The sequence below is a fragment of the Cygnus olor genome, chromosome 23 (assembly GCF_009769625.2).
Source record: "Cygnus olor isolate bCygOlo1 chromosome 23, bCygOlo1.pri.v2, whole genome shotgun sequence".
Lineage (NCBI taxonomy): Eukaryota > Metazoa > Chordata > Aves > Anseriformes > Anatidae > Cygnus > Cygnus olor.
Window position 1 is genome coordinate 6900471 of NC_049191.1, and position 22243 is coordinate 6922713.

The 22243-nt window shown below is 43.7% G+C and overlaps 1 protein-coding gene and 1 long non-coding RNA gene across 2 annotated transcripts; one reads left to right on the plus strand and one right to left on the minus strand.

Annotated features, from left to right (window-relative positions):
- On the minus strand, positions 1-20618 carry CTPS1 (CTP synthase 1). The gene is made up of 19 exons (XM_040534994.1): positions 20398-20618; positions 19654-19831; positions 19097-19267; positions 18235-18335; positions 16892-17008; positions 15438-15521; positions 15110-15190; positions 13217-13368; positions 11806-11938; positions 10887-10975; positions 9371-9465; positions 8717-8779; positions 7826-7869; positions 6752-6848; positions 6424-6479; positions 6243-6339; positions 5770-5914; positions 3071-3161; positions 1-1679 (listed from the first exon to the last, which is right to left on the minus strand). The coding sequence occupies exons 2-18, from the start codon at positions 19817-19819 to the stop codon at positions 3077-3079; spliced, it is 1776 nt and encodes a 591-aa protein (XP_040390928.1). The 5' UTR covers positions 19820-19831; positions 20398-20618; the 3' UTR covers positions 1-1679; positions 3071-3076.
- A 37-nt stretch (positions 20619-20655) lies between these two features.
- Positions 20656-21401, plus strand: LOC121058877. The gene is made up of 2 exons (XR_005814383.1): positions 20656-20737; positions 21017-21401. It is a non-coding gene; the product is annotated as an uncharacterized LOC121058877 (long non-coding RNA).
- The last annotated feature ends 842 nt before the right edge of the window (positions 21402-22243 follow it).

Consider the following 22243-nt stretch of genomic DNA (forward strand, 5'->3'; position numbering starts at 1 on the left):
TTTGGCTAGTTATTTTATTACAAATAATCATTTAATGACGAAGTCAGTCGCACAATTTTGGCCAAAATAAAGATATTTCAGGAAAAAGAAAAGGAAGTTGTGCTACAGATAACAAGTGACCTTATACTGCTAGAGTCAGCCATTTTATGACTGGCATTTTGCTCAGAACAGAGAGCATCTCAGTTGGTAATTTTTTCAGAGATGTTATAAGTGACACACACAGAGAAGGCTTAAAGCTTTTCTGGCTAAAAGCAGGTTTACAATGTATATTTAAAATAATTAAGGTATAAAGCAAGAAGGACTTTGGAAAAGGTCACTTAAGATGACAGAACAGTGCTTAATAAAGTTTGGCACCAGACAACACAAGAGTTAGTACTCAGCCAGGCTCGAGACATACAGCTTTCCCCAAACTTTAATGAACTGAAGATTTCTGAATATATGACACTTCAGACAACTGAATAACTTTCTTCCTTTCTTCTAAATTACCAGAGACCAAAAACTGTGTTGCTTACACTGCAGCAAGAGGCAGGAAAAAAAAAAAAAAAGAGTGCATTTCCCACCCCAGGACTGCAAAGCTGAGCTCATCATCATAGGACAGCACACTTCTACAAACTACATCAAGTAACACTGTAGGCAAGTTGCTAAGCCCCTCCCTCAGGAAATAGCACTTCTGTATTGCATTGAGTGCGGCACATATGGCTCCGCCGTATAAAAAAGGCAAAGGAAGGCTCCACTACAAATCAAAGAAAAAGCACCATGAACTGTTCAGTCCAAGGTAAACGACAACGGGAGCTTTTAAAGGCAGCATCTGAAAGTAGTTCACTTTCTGTTCTGTACCTCCCCCTTGATGCAAGGAGTTGAAGTTTCCCAGCCCAAGAAGCAGCACCAGCAAACACTGGCATAGAAAGGGCTAACAGTTACGCCTCGATTCAGGCAATGATGGGCTTTCCTGACAGCTTTGCTTTTTTTCACATGATCCAAGTTAATTGCATCCCTGCAGAGTGACATATCACAGTTAGAGCAGATCATTTTCCAGATTAACTCCTCTATTCCAGGAAGATTTTCCTGGTTAAAAGTTCATTGCTGGCAATGAATGCACCAAGACCACCAGTGCCAAACATTTTTAAATACTATTGGAAAAATAAACAAAGCATCCCCCCGCCTCCCTCCCAAAAAAAGACTGCATAAAGCTTAACAGACCCATCCTCTGCAGCACAGCACAAGAACCGAGTCTCCAAATCTAGAATCATACACATTATTTCACAAGTAATAAAGACTGCTTTGGGAGCAGAAAGGCTGGAGAAAGCAACACAACCACCAGTGTCCAAGATATAAACTCATGCCAGCATTACCATGCATTAGGAAGGACGTGTGCAACTAGATTCTCCCCAACACATCAAATCCCATACTCAAATTTGCTTTTTATCTCCAAGATGGTGCTAACTGAAGAAAGTCTAGAGGTGCATGTGCTGTGATGAGCTCTCTTCCAGAAATAATCAGAATCTACACAGAAAAACAAGACAGAGGAGTTGAGGAAATAGACAGGATTTCATAACGGAATTTAAAAAAAACAAACAAACATAACTTAAGAAAGCCCAAAGCTGACAGTGTTCAAGCTATTGCTGTAAGAATGCCTGGAAAAAATCTAATGAGGGCTCTTCTCTTCAGCGAAGACGCATCTGGAGAAGGAAAGAAAGAAATAAAAGAATTAATTAGTAAGAGTTGATAGACTGAAATTGCATAGCACACTGAAATCCGAGTCTTAAAACTGCATCGCTCCAGACAAACCGAACAGTTGCAACTTGGCAACATTCCTTGTCTGAAAATAGACGTCTTTTAGTTCATAGGGGCATTGTGGCAGTTTTAAAACCACTAGATTATATCTCCAAGAAAGCAACCTTGGGGTTATTCCCTGCCCATGGCAGGGGGGCTGGAACTAAATGATCTTTAAGGTCCCTTCCAACCCGAGCCATTCTATGATTCTAGCCATTCTATGAACTTCATTCTAGAAGTCAACATTTAAATAAAACTTTGGGAATGAGCACTATGAGGCTAAGCATTAACCTCTCCCCCTTCCCAGCCCTGGATGAGCAGCATTGCCCACTCACTGCCTGTACCAAAAGGAAACCCTTCATTTTGTTGCAGCTATTAAGAGTTGAGCTGAGACTTGAACCAGCAGGTCAGTCAGCTGGACAGGGCATGCATCACATGTGCCAATTTGACTTTCCCTACAACTTTATTTTGGGGAAGGACTCCAAGCTACCAGGTATCAATTCTGTACCCAGTACTAGGCATGTCATGGAGCTTGCTTGATACTCTCAGTGAGCCAAAGCTTCTGAACTTTAGAGAGGGGTTCTTCAGCTCGTGGTTTGCCGTGACAACAGATCTGGAACAAACCAATGCCCAAGTGATTCTAGCTAACTTTAGTACTACAAAGGCCCAGTGCCATGACTGGGGATGGGGGAAGTACTTTTGTGCTAGATTTCATGGGCTAACCCTCATTTCCACTCTGCAGTTAACATTGCAAATTAAGGTTTGAAGTGTTCTATTTTTTTTTTCTGCTGAAGTTTGAAAGCTAAGGTTTACTGCCCCTCCTCCAAAAATGAGTTTTTATTTTTATACATACACACATCCAATTTTAACAGAGAAATTTGCTGTCTCAGGAGGTAGGGGAGAATGGGTATTTCAAGTATGTTTTTTTGGCAAAGGTAAGATTGTGCTCCCCAAATACTAAGCCTTCTAAATCCAGTAACCCCTTGCTTGGCCATGCTTCCATCTTCAGCAAGGTGTGCTGTATTTGTTCTTTGTTTCTTTATTTGAAGTCAATCCTAAGCTCCCACATTTATTTTTATACTTTATTACGTGTCAGTTTGCTAGGGAAATATACACCCACATCTGTTACACAGACATGAGGTATTATGCATCTCTCAACACAGCTAGAACACGTGTAAGCACCAGCACTTTTTGCAGCATGCCAGTTTTCAACCAACTGATGTGAAACACTAGAAGGACAGATTGGGCAACGATTTTTTCTTCTGTAAGGGAAGAGGTTAGTATCATTAAAAGTTACCGGGAATCAGTCGTGACTGAATGATGGAAACTTCAGCTCTGTTATCTCTGAGTCAGGTGAGCTGCTGCCACTTCTGTCACTGTAGGTGTCCCTGTAGAATTCAGAAAGATTTTATTTTACAGAGCAGAAGTGTTTTATAAACCTAGATGTGCATCAGGAATTAGTGCAGTTTTGTACTGTTGGCTTAGGACAAAAAGCAAAGCATGCAAAATTTCCTAGAATAACAAATACATAAATAGATTATAAAATATTATAATATAAATGTATATATATAAATCAAACTACATCTATCTATATATAGAGAGAGAAACATTTTAAGACCAAGCTAATCTAAATTAAATTCAATCAAGAGGAGACTGGTTAACCATCCATGATCTTCTCAGTAACAGCTGATTGTCTCTAATCCATTAAAAAACTTTTTCAGAATCACAAAGTAATTCAGACTGGAAGGGCTCTCAGGACAGTCAGACAGCAGGATCAGCTATCACACCAGAGACAATTGCTCAGGATCCATCCAGTCACATTTTGAAGTTCTCCAAGAGCAGAGACTGCACAACCCTTACTGGGCAACTTGCACAAACACTTGACCAATCTGAAGGTGAAAAACAGATTCAATTTGCGTCCATTGTTTCGCATCTTCCCATCATGCACTCCTGTAAAAATCCCATTTTCATCTTCTTAAAAACCTTCTCATAGGTACTGGTGGGCTCCTATTAGACCCCCATGAAGTCCCCATTAACAAAATAATTCTTCCAGGCTGAACAAGCCCAACTCCCTCGGCTTCTCCTCAACTAGCCAGTACTCCAGCCTCCTGATCTTCTTTGGTGGCCCTCCACTGAACTCTCTCCAGTCTATCAACATCTTACTTGTCCTGGAGGGCCCAAAACTGTGTAAAGCATTCTAGACGTGGTCTAAGAAATGCTGAGTAAAGAGACAAACACTTTTGTCCATGTACTGGCTTTCTCTCTTATTCATACAGCCCAGAACGCTGTTCATGTTTTCAACGCCGCCAGAGCACACTGAACCCTGCTGGCTTATGTTCAGCTTGCTGTTCACCAAGACTTGCAGCAACATGCCAGCAGAGCTGCTCCCCAGATCCTCAGTCCCCAGCCTGCATTATTGCAAGGGGTTTATCCTTCTTAGATACATTTGTCCTTGCTAAGTTTCATACAGTTCTTTTGGCCCACTCCTCCTGCCTAAGACCATCAGAACAGTCATTACATCCTCAAGTGTACAGACTGTTCCCTCCTTTGGTGTTAGTTGCAAGCTTCACAGGTATGCAATGATGAGACTTACCTGAACACTCCGTAACAGGTACAATAGCACAGGAATAAAGGCTGGACTTTAACTGCCACAAATCTTTTTAGATTACATGCTGAATATGAAATAATTTGTTAACATAATCACAAAAAACTCCCACAGCAGATAACAATAACTTAGGATGCTCCGACACAGAAGAAACTTCAAGCTCCTCTCCTGTGATGAGCCACTTCAAATTCCACGTGCAAAAGCAGGAAATTAAAATATCCCTCGACCCATGGAGCACTGAAATGAGGCATTATCACACAAACTCTCTTTATGGCAGATCAGTCAGAGCACAACTGACAGCCATTCCCCAGAGACTGGCACAGGAATTCCTGTGGGTATAGCTGCATTGCACCTCAACCCAGAAAGGCCAATGCTTTCCTTTTTGCATTGCTTTTGGTTAATAAATTTAGTGTTCTCTCTCTGGTATTGTTTAGCTATTTCTGGTTGTTGCTGCTGTGGTTTAGTGTGTGTTAGCATTCCTACTACGATAGAACGTCTTTCTTTATAAGGAGAAAAGGGTCACTACCGAAGTGGTATTTATTTGCTGCATATTGCCTTGTCTACTGAGCAGAACTGCAGGGCAGTCAGGAGCAACAGAAGAAAGTAAATGCACCGTTATAATCTGTCCAAAACATTAGTTGTTTTGCAAACTAACAGAAAGCTTAAGGCAGCAGAAAAAAAAAAAACCACAAAGCTGCAACAAGCTGGGACCGTTCTTTAAACCATCAATGGAAACGAGTTTCTCAAGGACCAACCTGTACCTAGGACTTGTACAAGAAACATGCAGAAAACCCTGTGAGGTCTCCAATCATCTAAAAGAACAGGCCCAGCTGAGTTTCCTGAAACATCTGATTCCCAACAGGACACTCCAGAATTACTCTTCCTGAAGTTGGGACCTCACTGTGGGGCAAGTGCAGCTCTATGGCACTACAGTCAATATTAAAATACAAGACAACAGGTTTCAAATAAGACTGTGAAGAAGAGGTACTGCAAGCACCTTCTCCCAAACAACAAGGGATAGGACAAGAGGAAACGGCCTCAAGCTGTGCCAGGGAAGGTTTCGGTTGTATATTAGCAAAAATTTCTTCAATGAAAGGGTTGGAACAGGCTGCCCGGCAAAGTAGTTGAGTAACCACCCCTGAAGTTATTCAAAAGATGTGTAGATGCAGTGCTTACGGACATGGTTTAGTGGTAGACTTGGCAGTGCTAGGTTAACAGTTGGACTTAATAATTTAGGTTGGAAAAGATTTCCAAAATCATCCTGTGATTCTAAGTACCCCCAGCACCTCACAGTCCAGCAAAGCCCCACTCCGTGTGAACAAGAGCCTCAAGTTTACCCTGTAGAAGGAAGCACTGCTGCATGAGAAGCCTGGTGTCTTCCTTTAACCTACCTGGGTGAGAGCCTGCAGCCCTTTTGCAGATAATGTGCGAGTCTTCCTGCAGATGCCAACAGGAGGCCAAAGTATGGAGGAGATGGCTTAATTGGTCTAGAGAGGAATTCAGGGTGATACTGAACACCCACAAAGAATGGATGCTCTACAAGAAAGAAACAGGAAACATTAATGACAAGTCTCTAAGCCGGTGGCTGAACTGCACCTAAAAACACTTCCTCTCCATCATCATGGCTTAAATGTGATCAGTATCTTTCCTATCCTGTCTGTTGTTCCTAAATGGACAGGCCCATGGGACTTTTTTTTTTTTTTTTTTTTTTTTTTTTTTTTTTTTAGGAAACTCAGCATGTCACTCTATGCACGGAATGGTTCTGACGGAGCCTGGACTGGTCCCACACAAAAGTCTGCTCGATTACCTTCACAGTTTCCCTCATAGATACTGAGGCTCATAATCTCAATTCTTAAATACTCACCTTCTAACTCAACTACTTCCATTCGCTCTCCCTCCTCATCTTGGCCTACAAATTTCAAACCCTGCTCTTCAAAACAGTTTTTCAGTTCTGGATTGACCTAGAAGACCAGAAGCAAGAAAACCCATGATCTCTTTTGCCGGGATTATACAGAGAAGCTCAACACCCACAATAGCATTTTTACCTCAAACCTGTGTCTGTGTCTCTCTTCCAAGAAATCATGATCCCCATACAGCTTCCCTACACCAAAAAAAAAAGTCAATGTCTTAAATAAATGCCAAACAGTTCACCTGATGTCAAGTTTTGACACATTCATACGATTAGCATCCACTGTAATAAGCCACTTCTAGAGGGGACCAAATCGATTGATCTCCATTTCACTACTGGAAAATAAGTTCAAGGAATGCTTTAACATTCCCAGATCTCACTTCCCTATACCCACTACATCCCGCTATATAGGCATCTTATTCCCAGGAAAGACTTCCAAACATGGAAGGTAAGACAAGCCTTACTCATGATTGAATTCTTCGTTTGGAAGAGTGTTCTTCTCTTGCCAAGCCTCATGGTTCCACCCATTTGCCCAGGATTATGTTCTGGCATGTCTATGACCTGGGAAAAGCATTCAGAGCAGGAAGTGAGACTGAGGGATGCTCAGTCCCAGGCACACTCTGAAATACTAACAGGAAAAAAGAAATCAACATCAATATAGAAAACTAAACAACCCACAGAACATTGTCTTGAGAAGGCAGACCAACAGACCTTGATTAATTAGCTGAGTTATTCTAGTAAAGGCTGTACAGAGAACATATAGGAGGCTTGTGGATATTTGGGAAGCTCTAGCATAGGAAATTGTCTGAGTCAAAGCCCACACAGATCCCACAATAATACTACTGTGCTATTTACCGAACTAAAAACAACTTCACAGAAACAAAACCCTGAAATCAGCATCACTTATACTTTGTAGAACTTCATAAGCTTGTTTTTAGAAAAATCTTTTCTTCTGAGTAGCATTTTAAAAACATAGCAGAAGCCAGCCTTTATGGTGGGACCCTGGATGACACACATGTGGTCTGCAGTCTGAGAAACGCAGGTTCAGAAATCTGTCCGCAAATGTTCCAAGGAATTCATCTTTGCCTATGCTAATTTCTGAGATCATAATCAAATTTGGTGATATCCGAATTTGACTGGACCTGGATATCACCAAATCTTTACTGTTTACTCTTTGATTTCAGATAGCTTTTAAACTGCCATTTAAGAAGGGCATTTTTTTCTTTCACCTCTTAGGAAACATGTCATTTTACAAAGAAGTGCAATTCTATATATATATACATATACATATATACATATATATATATATATATATATATATCACTGTTGCACCAATAACAAGCACTATAATAGTCTAAGAAGTGGCAACTGTCATACAGTTAACTAGGAAACATTTGCTGTTCAGATTAGGAAGTGATAAAAAACAGACTTAAAAAAGCCACAAGACAAAATAACCCAAGCTCTTATCTATACCAACGGGTGCGTGCAGACAAGTCTAGCACAGTAAGGATACTGCAAGCAAGTCACGACATACTCACCACTGGATGTGTGGTTTTGGGGTCAAATTCTGTTGAGTTAGCATCTGCAATGTTACATTAATTGATTAGAAACACAAAGTCCCTCTCACCATTGCATGCACCTCCCCCAGGTACAACTGCATCCCATCCCCACCCTTCTGGCAAGCAGCAGCCTTAGCTTTGCTGAGACCCTCTGCCTGCACAGAGCTGTCATTTCAGCCCCAGACAGCAAAAACACAGTACTCTGTCAGCAACGTTAGATATGAATTTCTGCCCAGAGGTAGGGCAACTAATGCTAGCGCACTCGGTGCTGAAAGCAAGGGTCATTCAGGAAAAATACAACGGTTCTGAGTATTTTAAATAAAGCTAGGGAGGGGGAAGGAAGAAGTACTCCGAAAAACACAACCCTGTGCCTGCCCCCTCCACCCCTTCACTACTACCAAGATTCAGAATCAGTCTGAGACACTAATTCCTGTCAAAACTTCCTTTAAAACAGGAACCAAGTCCATTCAAGGAGTGGAGCCCAGAAAGTAATTCAAATTGCTGAAGTAGGTGCAACTGCCTGGTCAGCTGAATTGTGTTCTGGTCTTCATTGCCAATGGCTATAATGGGAATTAGGCTGTCCAGCACATGTGAGCACAACTTCACTTGTGTCTTAATCAAGAGCTGAACCTCACTCTAAGCAATAGAAATTTTTCTGTTGTTAAAAGCATTACAGCACTGAGCTTTACTTGAATAGGATAAGGAGATTATTTCTTTTTTACTTGGGTTAGCAAAGGAGGAGGGGAATTCTTTTTATAAGCCTAGAAAAAAAAATTTAATCTACCTACCAATGAAAAATATAGAGTTACAGGTATTACCCAACCAACCAAAATAAAATGTCCAAAGCCCAGGAAAGGCTTGTGCAATTACCTTGCCAACCAAGAACACTGCGCGCAAACTCCACAACTGCTAACTGCATTCCCAAACAAACGCCTGCAGAAGGAAAGACAGAACACAGATCAAGTCAGGACACGGGACCACTGAGCCTATGCTCACAAAAGCAAAAGCTTTGTTGGGCAAAGCGCACGCGCCTTCACAGAGCAGTCCCGAGTCAGAGGTTAAACTTGGAAGAGACAGACCCCTGACTGGGACTTGGATTTAAGGGGCCGTTCGCCCTGTACCAGGCTGTTTTGACACGTTTTACCTCCACACCTCACACCCCATCCACTGCTCACGTGACATCTCCGGTCTCGCACTATGCCCGGTTAGTTTAAAAGCATTCACACATTTCTTTGGTTCCAGGTGCCAAGATCACCACAGCCATGCTCTGAAACTCACACCCCCTCACCGTGGAGATTTTGCCATCACATCCCAACCAACTCTGACTACTTCAGAGCTAACTAAAGATGATGACTATTACCCCATTAAGCTGAGCACAGACCACCGCTTTCCTTCAGCCAATTATCTTCAAAACTGTATATTCTAAACACTCATGAAAATCCACAAAGCTCTTGCTGCAGTCCAGTTAAGCTTTTATTCAACTTCCTTCTTTATTTCTTCTAATGGATGAAAAACATTTCTCACCTAAGAAGGGTTTTTTCTGTTTTCTTGCCCAAGAAATAGCTTGAATTTTGCCTTCTGTCCCGCGAACACCAAATCCACCAGGAACCAGGACTCCGCTGCACGAGAGTGAAAAGATTCTTTTCACATGTGACTCACCAGCATGGTTCCCAGCAACCACATGCCACTCTCTCCTATACATCTTGCAAGAATTCACTACTGAAAAGGGCTTTAAAGTGCCCTAAGTGGCAAAGCCTGTCTGCAGCACAGCTTCTATATGACTTCATATGAGGTGTCACAAAATATCTGGGGGGAAACATTTTATAAATGCCCATTTTACCTTCCAAGGAATCCCAAATACAATGCAGGTTGCAATACTCAAGTAGTTCACGCTGGATGATCCACACACTCTGCAACAAACACCTGTTTGCAAATGCATCACCCAGCCCGGCCCATGCCAAGGAAGCCACTGGCTGCAGAGTCACACCGTCCTAACCCCAGGCACAAGGAAACTGAATTCTGCAGGAGCTTCTTTGTTCTATCGGTATCACCCAAAGCCTGCTTCCTTTAGGACTAACAAGCCTCACTGGTTCTTGTTTTCTAACAAGAGCTTCCTGGCTAACTCTTGGCATTTCTCTGCATTGTAACACTTTTTCATAGAATCAGAATGGTTCGGGTTGGAAGGGGCCTTAAAGGTAATCTAATTCCAACCCCCCTGCCATGGGCAGAGACTCCTCCCACCGGACCAGGTGTCCCCAGCCCCATCCAGCCTGGCCTTGAACACCTCCAGGGATGGGGCATCCACAGCTTCTCTGGGCAACCTGTTCCAGTGCCTCACCACCCTCACAGTAAAGAATTTCTTCCTGTTATCTAATCTAAACCTTTCCTGTTTCAGTTTAGACCCATTATCCCTTGTCCTATCACCACACCCCTGACACAGAGTCCCTCCCCAGCTTTCCTGCAGCCCCCTTTAGGCAGTGTCAGGCCGCTGTGAGGTCTCTCCAGAGCCTTCTCTTCTCCAGGCTGAACAACCCCAACTCCCTCAGCCTGTCTTCACAGGAGAGGTGCTCCAGCCCCTTGATCATCTTGGTGGCTTCCTCTGGACTCATTCTAATACATCCATGTCCTTGTTCTGGTGGCTCCAGAGCTGAACACAGTACCTATACCTTCTTCTTAAAGAACTGAATACCATATTTATGTATTTCCTCTCTTTGGTTTTCCAAACCTTTGCCAGTATCTATCCTTTTCCCTCATTTCCTCTCACCCCGTTTCCCTGCTAAGCCTGTGCAAATCCTTATGTCCATAATAATTTTCCCTAATGCTGCCTTTCACAAACTCCCTCATTTTTCATTTTTATTTTTTCAAAGTCATTCTACTCTATCTTATCCTTAATTTCCTTGAGAGGTCTTTGGGGCAGCTTCAAGAGTGTGCTGGTACACTGCCTAAGAAAAAGGCCTATGGCGAGGCACTCCCTAAGTGTCAGAAGTAGCAAGTTTATCAGACATGCTCCAAACAAATGGACAGAGTACAAGAATCTTACTGAGCACCACATAGTTTCTGCCATGCTTCATGGTATCGGACAGGTTCTTCCTGCAGGGTTGCTGGCTCCAAGTCAGCAGAGTCAATATACTGGGGAAAAAAAAAATCCCAAAAAGGATTATGAGGTACTGCCACAAAAATATAAATACAGAGTCTCCTTAGTTCTCATTAAGGCAAGGTCTCGATGCACGACACACACAGAATCCATTACCCTCCTGAACCATACAAACACAGCTACCAGGAACTACCCATTGATGAACACACAGTATTTGCCTTTTACCACTCTTAAAAAAATCAGTGGAGGTGAAAAAAAAAAAAGTTAAGTCAAAATGTAAGACAAATGTAGAACGGTGCTGTTGTAAAAAAAGCAGCTATTTCCACGACTCAATGGCATCATGAATCCACTGCACCTTTAAAAAACTTTAATTAAATAGAAGTTCAATTTCTGACAACAGATACACATTTCAACCTTTTCAGAACATTTAGCTGTGATCAAGACTATTAGAAGCATCTGTGGAGCCAGCCCAGTATTAAAACCTCAATAAAAGAATGAGGGAGAAGCATCATAAAGGCCGTCAGTACAAGGTTAACAGCGACAACCCTAAAAATGGATCGCTTTTGACAACTGCCAGAAATTAAAGCAAATATTGCACTCTTCAAATACATCTAGAGCTCTGTCACAGTTCAACATGCAACACTGACCACTCAGGAGTTCCCATCAATTACACCGATGCCTTGCATAACTCTCAGGATGAAAGGCTGGTTTGCTTTAAAGCTGTTTCATGCCTGACAACAGATGCTGTAATCCAAGAACAGTTTTAAAGTTCACTGGCTGGATCAACTCTCCCTTTAAGTCAACAACTAAGATGGGCAGCACTGTAAGTATGAAAGGGGAAATTTACTTGCATGCACGCACACACCTTGATGTCAAGTTTATGGTTGATAGCCAGTGCAGAATGTTCCAGTGCCTTAATGACAGACGCGTAGGAATCTGAAAATTTGGTGTATTTGCCAACAAGTGCAATGGAACATGTTTCAAGGAGACGGTCATACCTAAAGAAAAATCAAAACACTGGTGTTACTTCATCACTAAGAGGAAATGGGGGCAAGAATCATTTATATTCTATTCAGCTTTTCAAGTAATTTAAAGAGCTAGGCTCTTGGGAGTCTGTCAGACTGGAGATAAACCAACTGTGAAAGAGATGACCTTCTGTAACAAAGACAACCTAAAAAACATCAAAGCAAGAATGGAAGAAAAAAACAGCAACATGAGAGCAAAAGCTTGCATAAAGCTACGTATAAATTAACTTGTCTCTCCTTGTGGTAAAAAGCCATTTTGAACAGATACAAGCTGTCTTTTCGGGAAGTTCTATTACATCCAAAAAGTCAGCAGTAACTATCAGAAGAGAGGATCAAAGCACAATTCCGCATATGTTTATACTGTACGGCATCTTCCCACGCTGCTTCTGACTGAGTTCACTTCAGCAGCCAGAAATAAAGAAATGACTTCTAGAATCCTGAGTTGTGCCGCCTACACTTTCTGTCCCCAGCCTCTGGTAGCACGTGATTTACACAGCATTCTTGGTTACAACTAAGAGATTCTGTTTCTACAGTTTATTTCAGAATTATTAAGTACCTTTAACCAAGTCATTTACTGAGAGCTTACCCTGTCAAAGTGAAACGTTCTTTACACTGGTCACGTGTGTTTTAAAGGGAAGAATCTAGATCTTGAAAATTAATTTCTTATAAAGACAGCTGTGTATAAGGCTTCAGAAAGGGCCCGAATGCTGACTGGAAAGACTCAATTCACTGTTTCACAAGGAAGAAGCACTGTAGTCCCCACAAGAAAAAAAAAAAAAAAAGCATTCTAGGAGTCTCAGATGGAGCAGTTACAAAACAGCTGTTTCACTTGCTTGAAAGCACACACAAAAGGTACTTTTTTTTTTTAAACTGACATTCGTGATGACTCCCATCTACGCCTACAAAAGGATTTCAATGCTATGTAACAACGCTGCTGTTTTTTGGGGGGAGGGCTGAGCCATTCACATTAAGTACTTCAAAATGGTTCTGACACAGGCAGTACACTAACACCACAATGTAAGGAACAAAATGTATCTTAAAGGACTCTCAAACTGAAGATTTTTTTTTCCGAATGGTTAACCATCTAGGAAGAAAATGTACTTTTGTAGTAAAGAAAAAAAGAGGAAAAAGCTTGAGCACTTCAGAACACTGAATGAATATGTAGTAACATTCATAACCTAATAACCAACAGTGAAGTAGAGAAACTTATTGAGATTCTTAAGTCCCACTTCACCCAGCGGTGCAGCTCACCTGTCAGCCATTTCCTTCCACTTCATAAGCATCCTCCTGGGCTGTCTCCCAATGGGAAGATCAAGCCTGTGTCTGAAGTAGTCAACAACTCCCTGCTCCTCTAACAACAGAGGAACCCGGTATATAGAAGAGACATCATGAACACAGATAACCTGTTCATAAAATACGAATGTCATTAGAACAGATTTAAGCGTGCCTGTCAAATTATTTTTAGATGGCTATTGAAAGAACTTCCATCTCTAGAAAACAACCCTTTGACTACTTAAACATGCAAGAAATAACATGCACCGAATAACATACCACATGAACAGCTTAATACTAGTTTCCCTATACTTAAAAAGGTTATCCTTCACCACGTCCCAGGTATTGCGACTCACTACAGCCTGAGGAAGGGCTGTGGCACGACGACCCAGCAATATGACAGTCAGCTGCTAGGGAAGTTATGCAAGTGCGTAACAGAATTCAAAAAAGAAGTCAAGAGAGGTGAGTTTCTCCTCCTAAGCAGAGGTCTCCAGCTCTGGGGAAGGAAGGACTTCATATTTCTAGAACTACAACCCCCAGCACGACTGGATCTGCCCACCATTGTCATTCTTAACCAGGGCTCCAAGTCTGATTAAAGTCCAGGGAACTCTGTGGGTTCAACAGAGTAATCATTTTCAGTCCTTCATCAAACTTGGAATTAAACAGCTACAGAACAAAGAATTCTTAGACTGGTGAGGAATACAGACTTCAACAGTTAAGTTCACTGAAGAAGGCTTCAGCAGAAAAGGAAAGATGTCTCTAAACAATGGCCATCTGACCATCACGGAGACTGTACTTTATGAAGGATCAAAAATATGGCACAACTATTTTTAAATCCTCATTTCTCCCAACTCCCATGAAAGCAAAGTTCAACACTTCACCAGCAGAACTAAACTGCAATTTTCCTCCTTTGCAGACAGTAACATTTACTTCTCAATTCAAGTGCAACTGCAGTTAGAGAAACAACTACATAAAATTGCATTAAACTTCCAAGAAAGTGGCTGACTTGGGGAATTTACTTACAATTCCTGACCAACAGCAGGTTGGAAAACAAGAGGTGGATATCATACTGCTGACACATCAATATTATCACCAGCTAATTCTGAATGGAACACGTGAAACCACAAGACTCCCTTTGATCTTGTATAGGAACTTAAAAAGAAGACTTGACAGAGCCTGAAAATGTGCAGTGATATCCCTTGTTTCATAAAAAGACACACTTTTCCAAGCTCTGGCTGGAACTGAAAGCTAGTAAGCGCCCTCCAGACTATCTGATTATTTTCCAAGGTCTACCTCAGACTATGCTATGCAGATTACACTCAGCATAACAAAAAAACAGGCTAACGTGGAATTTTTGCATACCACTTAACATTCAAGTAAACAACGCTCCTCTTGAATACCATTTAAACTTTTCTTTGTAATTTCTCCATATGCAAGCATGGGCAGAAGAACACTAACACGAAAGTAGTGTACAAAAATGCATTCACATATCCTTTTAACCCAATTTTGGGCACCTACCCTTTGGCCTGTAAATACTGATAAAAATCTCATTCCTCTGTATTCACAGAAGGAATGTTGAAGGATAAACAAGGTATAAAAAAGCTATTCAGAAAATACCTTGGATTCCACAGAATCGTCTACACCTAAGCATAGTTACCTTATAAAAAATAGATGTGGACACAAAAAGGACAATTGTAACGGTTGCTTATGCAAGGAATGTAGGTAAGACAAAGAAGCAAATGAATTATGCAGCTATTACAGAGAGAGCTAGAACAACAGCTCTATGCTCAGGTAAAACTTCACTCAGCATTTGACAAACAGCTACAATATTTATTGCTACTTGCAATAAACAAAGTAGACAGCAACCTTTACCTGTTCTGGTTCAACATGACAGAACATGGAAATCTTTTCTTTTACTGAGGTATCCAATGGAGTAGAGCACCTGCAAACAATCTAACAGAACAGCAACATCAAGGTTCTGAAGCAGCAGACTACTCAGACATTCACATAACAAACCTCTAACAAAAAAAAATGTCTTTCTGCAATGTCTCTGTGACTTGGAAAAAAAAAACCAACAGCTTAGTTACTTTTTTTTGTTTGTTTAAACCAATATGCAAGGACTCAACTTATTTAGACTAGGTTGCTGTTGCAACGTGCCAGTACTGCATTTTCAAATTCAAAGCCATGCAGCAAACCTTACCAGGTCTGGTGAGAGACCGAGGCCTCTGAGTTCACGAACACTGTTTTGGGTGGGTTTAGTCTTCTGCTCTCCTGTAGAGCTTGGCTGGTCAAAGAGCAGAATTTGTTACATTAATTTCTGATGATTTATAGCAATGACTCACGTTACTGGGGACTCTCCACCCTATTTGTCTCATAAAACTTTGACCCAGTTTTTAGACAATTTACATGAGCTTTGAATACCCTTTTGTACTATCATTTTAATCTCAAAAACTGAAATCAACCAGCAGAAACCAGAGTTCAAGTCTGAACAGTAAGAAGACATGCATTCTACTATGGAAAAGGAGAGCACAGGGAGTCTCAGGTTTTTTATTCACTGTTCCCTCCACATACCTAGTAATTTAAATTTCTGATTTTCTCTCCCTAAATCACCTAGCCCAGCCAGAAAGGGAAGGTAAGATTGAGAAGAGAGAACAAAGACTGATCTGTGCCCCTGTAACGCAACTAAGTTACTCTGTCAGATCCAGTTCCTAAACAAGGAATACTCATGCATACTCTCATTACCATCTAAGACTTTTTTTCAGCAGTGATTCTTGAAATAGAGGTTTTTGAGTGGTTAAGATTGTAAATTGCGTTCAAATCCAGGGCAGATAATACAGATATCAGGCGTTACATGGCATAAAGTACCTTCATTTGCTTTTAGTATTAACTGGAGTTTGCAGCATCTGCTCGGAACATAAGGACATTTTGTTTTTCTTTGTGATTTCTAATTAACTGATTCTTTTAATAGCACTGCTTCTGAAGACCTTATTCAATGAATTTTTGAACCAAGGGCAACTGCCACTAAGACTATTATACAGTAATTAAAAACTGTCACATCTGGCTGCTGTTAAAGATGCAAACACACAGACTGTATTTCAAAACACAGCACTATGTTTTGAAATTACAGAAGTAACCCAACTTATTTCATGAATTACAGATACTGGACATCTTGGGAAAAAGACACACAGTAACAGAAATAACGAAGAAGTGTAGGAATAACTTGGAATATGATCATATTAAAATGAAATGGCTGTGAGGTCTGGCTCTAACACTGAATTTTATGAGAGCTTTGCAGAAGTGAAAGACAACACAAATGAAGAAAATCTGGAAGTTTTCAGCCCTAGAAAGCAAATTTATCTGCAAAAGCTAGATGATTCCACAGAGAAAGACAGCAGTTAAAGATGAAAAACTGAGTTTGCTGCAACTCCCAACTATATTTATTACATGCTTACACACTTTGAAAATTTTCTGTTCTGTTCTTGTGAACCTTATAAAAATATGTAACCATATATTCTCTGCATTTCTTCCAGAACTTTCTATATACAGAAACAGAAATACAGTGTCTTTAGATACAACATATCAGAAACACCTATTTAGAAATCAAGCTTTGGATCAGAAGAAGCAGCTGACCACCATGGCATTTTAGTTCCTTACCTGTGGAACTAGACTGACATGAATGTTACAAAAATTCTCTCTTCTGGCTTTGAACTGGAACTGACGGAAAGCTTCAATGAAAGGCATGCTTTCAATATCACCTACTGTTCCACCAAGCTAAAAAAAGACAAAGACATTTAGAATTAAAGTTAGCATCAAAACTCTACTATATAGGAATGCTAAAGGGTACTAACACATACATAAAAGGACATCTAAACACCTCCCCAGCACCTCCCTCTAATTCCCTAAGGAGCATCAACACCAAAACGTCAATATGAAAAGCAACAAGATTTGCCAGTTGTATGTGCTACTTCCTCGGCCTCCAGTGTACCCCAACTACTATTCTACCTTCGTGATTTTCCCCAAAGTCAAAAATCCACAAGCAAAACAGCTTCTCACATGGACAGCACATCTCCAGGGACGTTAGCTGTGCCTTTACTCTCTCTTCAGGGAAAAGATTTAAGTGTTTAAATGCTGTTGGGCTACTATCACAGATCTTCTGAATTATCGTTTATGAACATTAGGTGGCACCAAGAAGCAAAATTTCTGTTAGTTTAAGTGACTATACCGTGGTTTTGCACACATGCAGATAAAGAAACACAAGGCATTCTTTGGAGCAGTGAGAAACTCCTGAGCGCTGTCAGACAGTGCTTCCTAGGTACTTCAGGATCCATAGCTGCAAATCCTGGGACAGAAACTGGCACTCAAGCTGCAGGAAGAGTCCTAAGTCACCGTGACCTGGGCACTCTGACAACCACATTCTCTCCTGTATCAGCACATCCTGCCAGCCAACTCAGCGGCACCACCTCAGAGGCTTAGTTAGCCCTCTTCTGTCTCCTCTGGCAGCAGGATGACACATACAATGTGCAGGCAACAGAACAGGGTTCATCACTACTGACTCATGCAATTCATTTTTCTAGGTCTATGCTGGAGGTAGTCACTCTGAGGGTCCTGTTACTGCTAAGGAGAGACAAGTGCTTGTCACAGAGGGTCACTTACCTACCCTTCCTCTATCCACCAAGTACGATGAGGGCACAGCACAATTAACTCAGACTTTGATGTATAAAATTACGAGAGCTAAAATTCATTCCGTAAACTAATCTGTATTATTCTAGAGAGCAAAGGACCTCAAAAATATAACTGTCCAGGACCTAAGCCCTTCTGTATATGGATTCAGACACAGAGCAACCAGAAGATAAAAGTGAGGCTAACAAGGGAGATTTTTAACCATCTCAACATGCAAAGTCAAACATTACTGAAAATTACAGTTTTATTAAACAAAACATACATATAGTTCAGTTTATTCCATACAGAAACAAAGCTATGTTTTAAGAGCTACAAACCTCAATCACACAAACTTGGGGTTCAATACCGTCTTCATCTACAGGAATTCGTGCCTGCCTCATTACCCATTCTTGTATAGCATCTGTGATGTGGGGAACAACTGAAGAATAAACCATGGAAAGGGTTAAAATCACAACCTATCCCACTACAGACCAAATTATTGAAAATAACTAGCCAGTGCTTCCCATATCACATCAGCACTGATACATGTCTTTAAAGAAGTATGCATTTTTGAAGTGGCTATTCTTGGCTGCGATTTTCAAGAGAGGTGCTTTGGCAGGAAATGTAATCCTGCTTCAATTTAAACATATGTAAACAATGTTCCTTCTTAAGATGGAAGCTTCCAGTAAATACAGTTCTATGCACTAAGCAGAAAGTTAGCCTGTTTTAAACCATCTATAAAAATCTTTATCCAAAGCAGCTGTGGAGGATGCTTAAAAAGAGAAGACATCTAATCCTCAAATATCCTCTGGGTCTTCTAAAGACATGACAGTATTATTTAAATGAGTTATCAACAACAGTAACAGTCTTAACAAGCTACCAAATAATCCACAGATATATTGGTCTGAAGTCTGTTCACATTTAGGATTGGCTGTTAGAAAGTTGGATCCAAGCCCAGGATATAGGTCATACAACAGGCAGTATGCTCCTGAGCACTGTACGGTTTCGAGGGGGGTTACAGGTAAACTTTGGCACGCACCCCAAAATTTGCGCCAGCGTGCCTTCTCAAATCAAAAATGTCACAAAGACAGCACAGATCAGAAAAAAAAGACCTCAAATTAAGATAGAATTCAAAAGCATCTGACCAGTACAGAAATATGGAATACATATCTAAACACCAGAAACAAAGCTTCACATCACCTTGGACAGTTTTGCCGAGATAGTCTCCCTTCCTCTCCTTGTTGATGACGTACTGGTAAATCTTCCCAGTAGTCAGATTGTTGTCTTTGGTGAGTCGGATATCAAGGAAGCGCTCATAGTTACCAAGGTCCAGGTCCACCTCCCCTCCGTCATCTAGCACAAACACCTCGCCTGCAGGACACAGAAAGGCACAAGCACACACATCACAGAGATATAGTCCGCATCAGCAACTTGCTGGTTTTGCATGTGACAGCTAAAGAATTCAACACAGGGTAACACCTTCTTTGGTTGCTACAGCAAATTCAGGAGCAGCTAATAAAACTAGAAGCCTTGCCCAACAAAGAAGACTAACACCCTGACAACTGAACCCCTTTACCAGGCACCAGCTTCATTTGCAGCGATAAAAGACCAGAGTCCAAAGCCCCCGTGAGCCCATCTTTGCTGCAGGCTGCCTCGTGGCACAGGCTCCACTGGCAGGTCCCAGCCGCAGGAGCTGGCACCTTCCCACCAGCCCAGGAGCCACCCGAAGACCTGGGCGCTGCTCTGGGGCCGCTCACCGTGCTCGTAGGGGGAGAAGGTGCCCGCGTCGATGTTGATGTAGGGGTCGATCTTGATGGAGGTGACGTGCAGCCCGCTGGACTTGAGAATGGTGCCGATGCTGCTGGCGATGATCCCCTTGCCGATGCCCGAGATCACGCCGCCCGTCACCAGGATGTACTTCATCTGCCCGCCGGCCTGCGACGCCTCACAGCCTCAGCGGGGTCCGCACGGCCGTGGTACCCGGCGAGGCAGCGGCAGCCCCGCTGAGAGACCCCGGCCTTGTGCCCCCACCGCCTGCAGCCCTCCGTCCCATCACCCCCATCCCGTCACCCCCAGTCCCGTCACCCCCATGCTGTAACCCCCACCCTGTCACCTCCCATCCTGTCACCCCCCCCCATCCCATCACCCCGGCACCCCCCGGTCCCATCACTCCCATCCTGTCACCCCCCCGTCCCGTCACCCCCATCCCGTCACCCTGTCACCCCCCGTCCCATCACCCCCATCCTGTTATCCCCCCCATCCCTCACGACCCTCCCCCCCCGCTGTCACTCAGCCCCCCCCCCCCCACCCTCCCCGTTCCCGTCGCAGGACGCGGCCCCCCCCCACCCCCGCCCGCCCGCCCGCCATCCGGCCTCCCCCCCCCCTCCGCCGCGTGGTCCCGCCCGCCCTTCACCCCCCCCCCCCCCCCCCCCGCGCCTGCCCGCGTGGTCCCGCCCGCTCGCGCCCGCCGCGCGCCCCCTCCCCAGCCCGCCGCCCCTCACCTGTTCCCGCCGGGTCCTCGCGGCAGCAGCAGGAGCAGCAGCGGCGGCGGCGCGCGGAGGGCGCGTGGCGGGGCGAGGGGAGCAGAGCGGAGCGGGCGGGGGTGCGCGCGCGCGCCGAGCCGCTGCCAGCCGGCGAGGTGCTGAGGCTCATGAGGCCGGCGCGCGACGGGGCGCAAGCGCGGGCCTCCCTCGGGCGCCTGCGCAGTGAGGCGGGGGAGGGCGGGGGGGTGAGGGGAGCCGCGCTTCAGCCTTGACGGGGCGGGGCCCGGCGCTCAGTCACAGGGCCGTTAAAGTGGGTGAGGCAGCCGGCTGCGCCCGGTCCAAGCGCCCCCTGCCACCGGTACCGCCGGCAAGCCGTGTCCCTAAGCACGTCCCCTGACACCGAACCGTTGTCCCGTCCCGCCCCGGTCGGCGTCGCCCAGCGCTGCTGCGGGTCCTGGCCCCGCGGGGCTCGCGGCACCTCCTGAGGGGGACCGGGGAACTGAGGGGGCTGGGGGCCCGGCACCCGCAGGCTGGGTGCTAAGAACTGCTCAGCACTCACTGGAGAAGCAGAAAAGAACTCGCGAGGCCCAAAGAATTAAACGGGTTTCTTTACAGTTGTTTCTGCGCTCTTTTCCAGCAGGCTCGTGAGTGGGACTTGGGCAGCTGGTTCCTGCAGCGACGGGACGAAGCCCGAGGAAAAGGGGCAAAGGAAAAGGAAAAAAGCCCAGGGAAAGCCTGGTTGTCCCCGACAAGCCCTGCCTGTTGTCCCCAGCCCGTTGTTGGCTGATGGGGTCTCGTGGTGATTTCTCCTGATGGTTGAGCAGAGCAGCCTGCTGTGCTGTCGGAATGCTGCTCCTGATGCTCCACGCATGTTTTCTGCTTACTGCTTGCTCAATTTTATCTGGTCATAAATTATCCTAGACATTCTTAGTCATAGTTACGGAGTTGTTCTGTGTATGCCTTAATCACCTATCTTGTCTGTGGCAAATGTCACTGCTTACGTGGAAGTACAGTTGTAAGAAACAAATGACTAGATCTCTTGGTTTTGTCATATTACCTAATGCTGCCTCAAACTTTTTATCTCCTTCAGTTTTTCTCTGGCTTTCCTTTCTCTGTCATGCCCCATCCTTGCAATTAGGGTTTGGCCTCTGAAGAGCTCACTGATATTTTGGTGGGTGTTGAGCACATCAGAGAACTTTGTGTATATAATCATACAGATAAATTTATTGCTACTGATTGCAGTTAACGTGCCCAAGTTGTACACTTTTCCCCCAAATAATTGTGCCTAATTATACCAGATGCCAATGACAGAAAAGAGGGGAAGGAGCCATGAAGGGAAGCCAGGCAGATTCTTGTACTGTAATTGTCATTGTCTCCGTGGTTTAAATCAGGGCCATCCTCAGGCTGCCGTGTGAAAGAGATGGTGTGGCCGATCTCTGGCCTTCTGGTGAAGATCCTGAGAGACGAGGCATCTCACGGCATCTGGCAGTGTCACCCCGCCTCTTGCAGACTGGTGACTTTGCCTGGGGGTAGTGCCTAAGGGGATGTAGAAACAGGGTAGGGCTACTGATGGGGTGATCAGCTGGTCGTGGGTAGGAATCAGAAAGGGTAGGAACACGCTGGTGATGTTTGCCTTTTGGCTATGCCATTGGAAGCTGCTGAGGAGTGTTCCTGGCCGGGGGAGGTGACTGCACAGATCCTGCTGTGAATTTGGGGATTGTGTGGGGAGTGGTTCCAGGCTTTTCTTGCTTTCAGTTACATCTCTGCCATGGAAACGTGTGCCAGCGTACTCTGCCGTCATTGGTCTTGCACTCTTAAAGTCTGCATCTGGTCTGCCAGAATGTTTCCCCATGGACATGTTCTC

Coding starts and splice junctions, on each gene's coding strand:
- CTPS1 (XM_040534994.1), bottom strand. CDS start 19,819: ATGAAGTACATCCTGGTGACGGGCGGCGTGATCTCGGGCATCGGCAAG. Junction 9,466..10,886: donor CAGAAACTATGTGGTGCTCA/GTAAGATTCTTG, acceptor ACTCTCGTGCAG/CGGAGTCCTGGTTCCTGGTG. Junction 7,870..8,716: donor CAGTGTTCTTGGTTGGCAAG/GTAATTGCACAA, acceptor GTAACATTGCAG/ATGCTAACTCAACAGAATTT.